Below are 1,372 nucleotides of genomic sequence, written 5' to 3' on the forward strand. Positions count from 1 at the left end.
TGATCCATAATTTAATTTGAGACCAAAGCGCCGGTAAATGTAATAATTATTTTAATTTTTTGAGTGGTGGCAAATTATATTATTAAATTAAAGTATATTCTGAAAATACCAGTAATTCTAAGGTTGTATCTTATTGCCAATTCCTTGATGATACAAATTCCAATTTATTGAAACGCTCGGGATAAAGTAAAACAAACTGTGCAATTCACCCGGTTTGAGAACATAAGTGATTTATGGGCTTGTAATAAAATGTAGCTAAATTAAATGATACATGAGTCTTGTTGCACAAATACACTGATGTGTTCCCATTGAGTTAATATCTGTACTTGGTCGAGTAATCTTTAGGAGAAACTACCAGACCACGGCCCTTTCTTGCACCTCGGTACACAGTTTCGACAATGTCAATCATCTCCTGCTTATCTTCTAGCGGCCAGTTGATTTTGTTGTTGTTGCCAGTGCCCAAATCGATCATGATGTGCTTGTTGCGGAAGAAGAACATCACTGTGCAAGGGTCGTACAACTCGTACCTGGTTAATAAACAAATAATATTCAGTAGTATAGTGGAGTTTTCTAGAAATTTCGACTTGGAATCACATCAAAGTTTAACAAAACGCTATAGATATGTATTACAGAAAACAAACTCAAGACTTACATTTTATTGAAATCTGGAACCTCTGTGATGTCCACTAAGTAAAGAGCGGCAAAATTTTTAACTTTTTCTCCAATATTGAATAGAACCTCGTCCATCTTCATGCATGAAGGATCCCAATCGTGACCAAATCGGATGACCTACAATTTTAAAACCATATTTAATTTGTCTAAACTTGTTCAAAATATGCAGCATAGTGAAATGTATCATACATACCACGACACGATCTTCTTCAGACAGAATTGCTTGGTCGACTTGCCAGCCGTTGTGCAAATGCGGAAGCATGTACGACATGGTGAGTTTTTAGGAGGACAATTAGTTTTCAAATAATACAAGCTTGATGAGCTCTCTTCTTCCTCGTTCTTCCTCACAAATTGGTCTGAACAAATCTAAGTAAGCCAATCTGAAACTGGCTGAAGGCAGGTTGGACTGGAGCCTGATTAGAGCCAACTAAAGTTGATGTTGATGGTTGATGCAATTTTGTTTACATACATATGTTGTTTGTGTTCTGTTAATCTGTTTCGTTGGTAGGTTTCAAGTTGAGCTAGTTTTTGTTGAGAGTCTTTAGTTGGTTGGTTCGCCAGTCTCCGAGTTTCACCACTTTACTGCCAGTGGCGTTGATGCTTGTACTATCCCTTCCTTTTGATTGGCTGCAATATCAGGCTTTGTAAAAAGGAGCATCTGGTAGGCGTGTCCAGGCGTGTCCGCGTGTCGATCATCAGT

General features: G+C 37.9%; 1 protein-coding gene across 1 annotated transcript; it reads right to left on the minus strand.

The window, feature by feature from the left end:
• Positions 1-204: 204 nt before the first annotated feature.
• Dim1 (thioredoxin-like protein Dim1) lies at positions 205-1,154 on the minus strand. The gene is made up of 3 exons (XM_065487284.1): positions 866-1,154; positions 653-789; positions 205-527 (listed from the first exon to the last, which is right to left on the minus strand). Exons 1-3 carry the CDS (start codon positions 941-943, stop codon positions 314-316), a joined length of 429 nt encoding a protein of 142 aa, XP_065343356.1. The 5' UTR covers positions 944-1,154; the 3' UTR covers positions 205-313.
• Positions 1,155-1,372: the final 218 nt, after the last annotated feature.

This window comes from Cloeon dipterum, chromosome 4, assembly GCF_949628265.1.
Source record: "Cloeon dipterum chromosome 4, ieCloDipt1.1, whole genome shotgun sequence".
In the NCBI taxonomy this organism is placed as follows: Eukaryota; Metazoa; Arthropoda; class Insecta; order Ephemeroptera; family Baetidae; genus Cloeon; species Cloeon dipterum.

Bases quoted from the DNA above. Each gene is read 5' to 3' on its own strand.
- Dim1 (XM_065487284.1), bottom strand. From the start codon at position 943: ATGTCGTACATGCTTCCGCATTTGCACAACGGCTGGCAAGTCGACCAA. The intron at 790-865 runs GTATGTATGATA...TTAAAATTGTAG, and splicing joins CTGAAGAAGATCGTGTCGTG to GTCATCCGATTTGGTCACGA. The intron at 528-652 runs GTAAGTCTTGAG...TTTATTAACCAG, and splicing joins GTTCCAGATTTCAATAAAAT to GTACGAGTTGTACGACCCTT.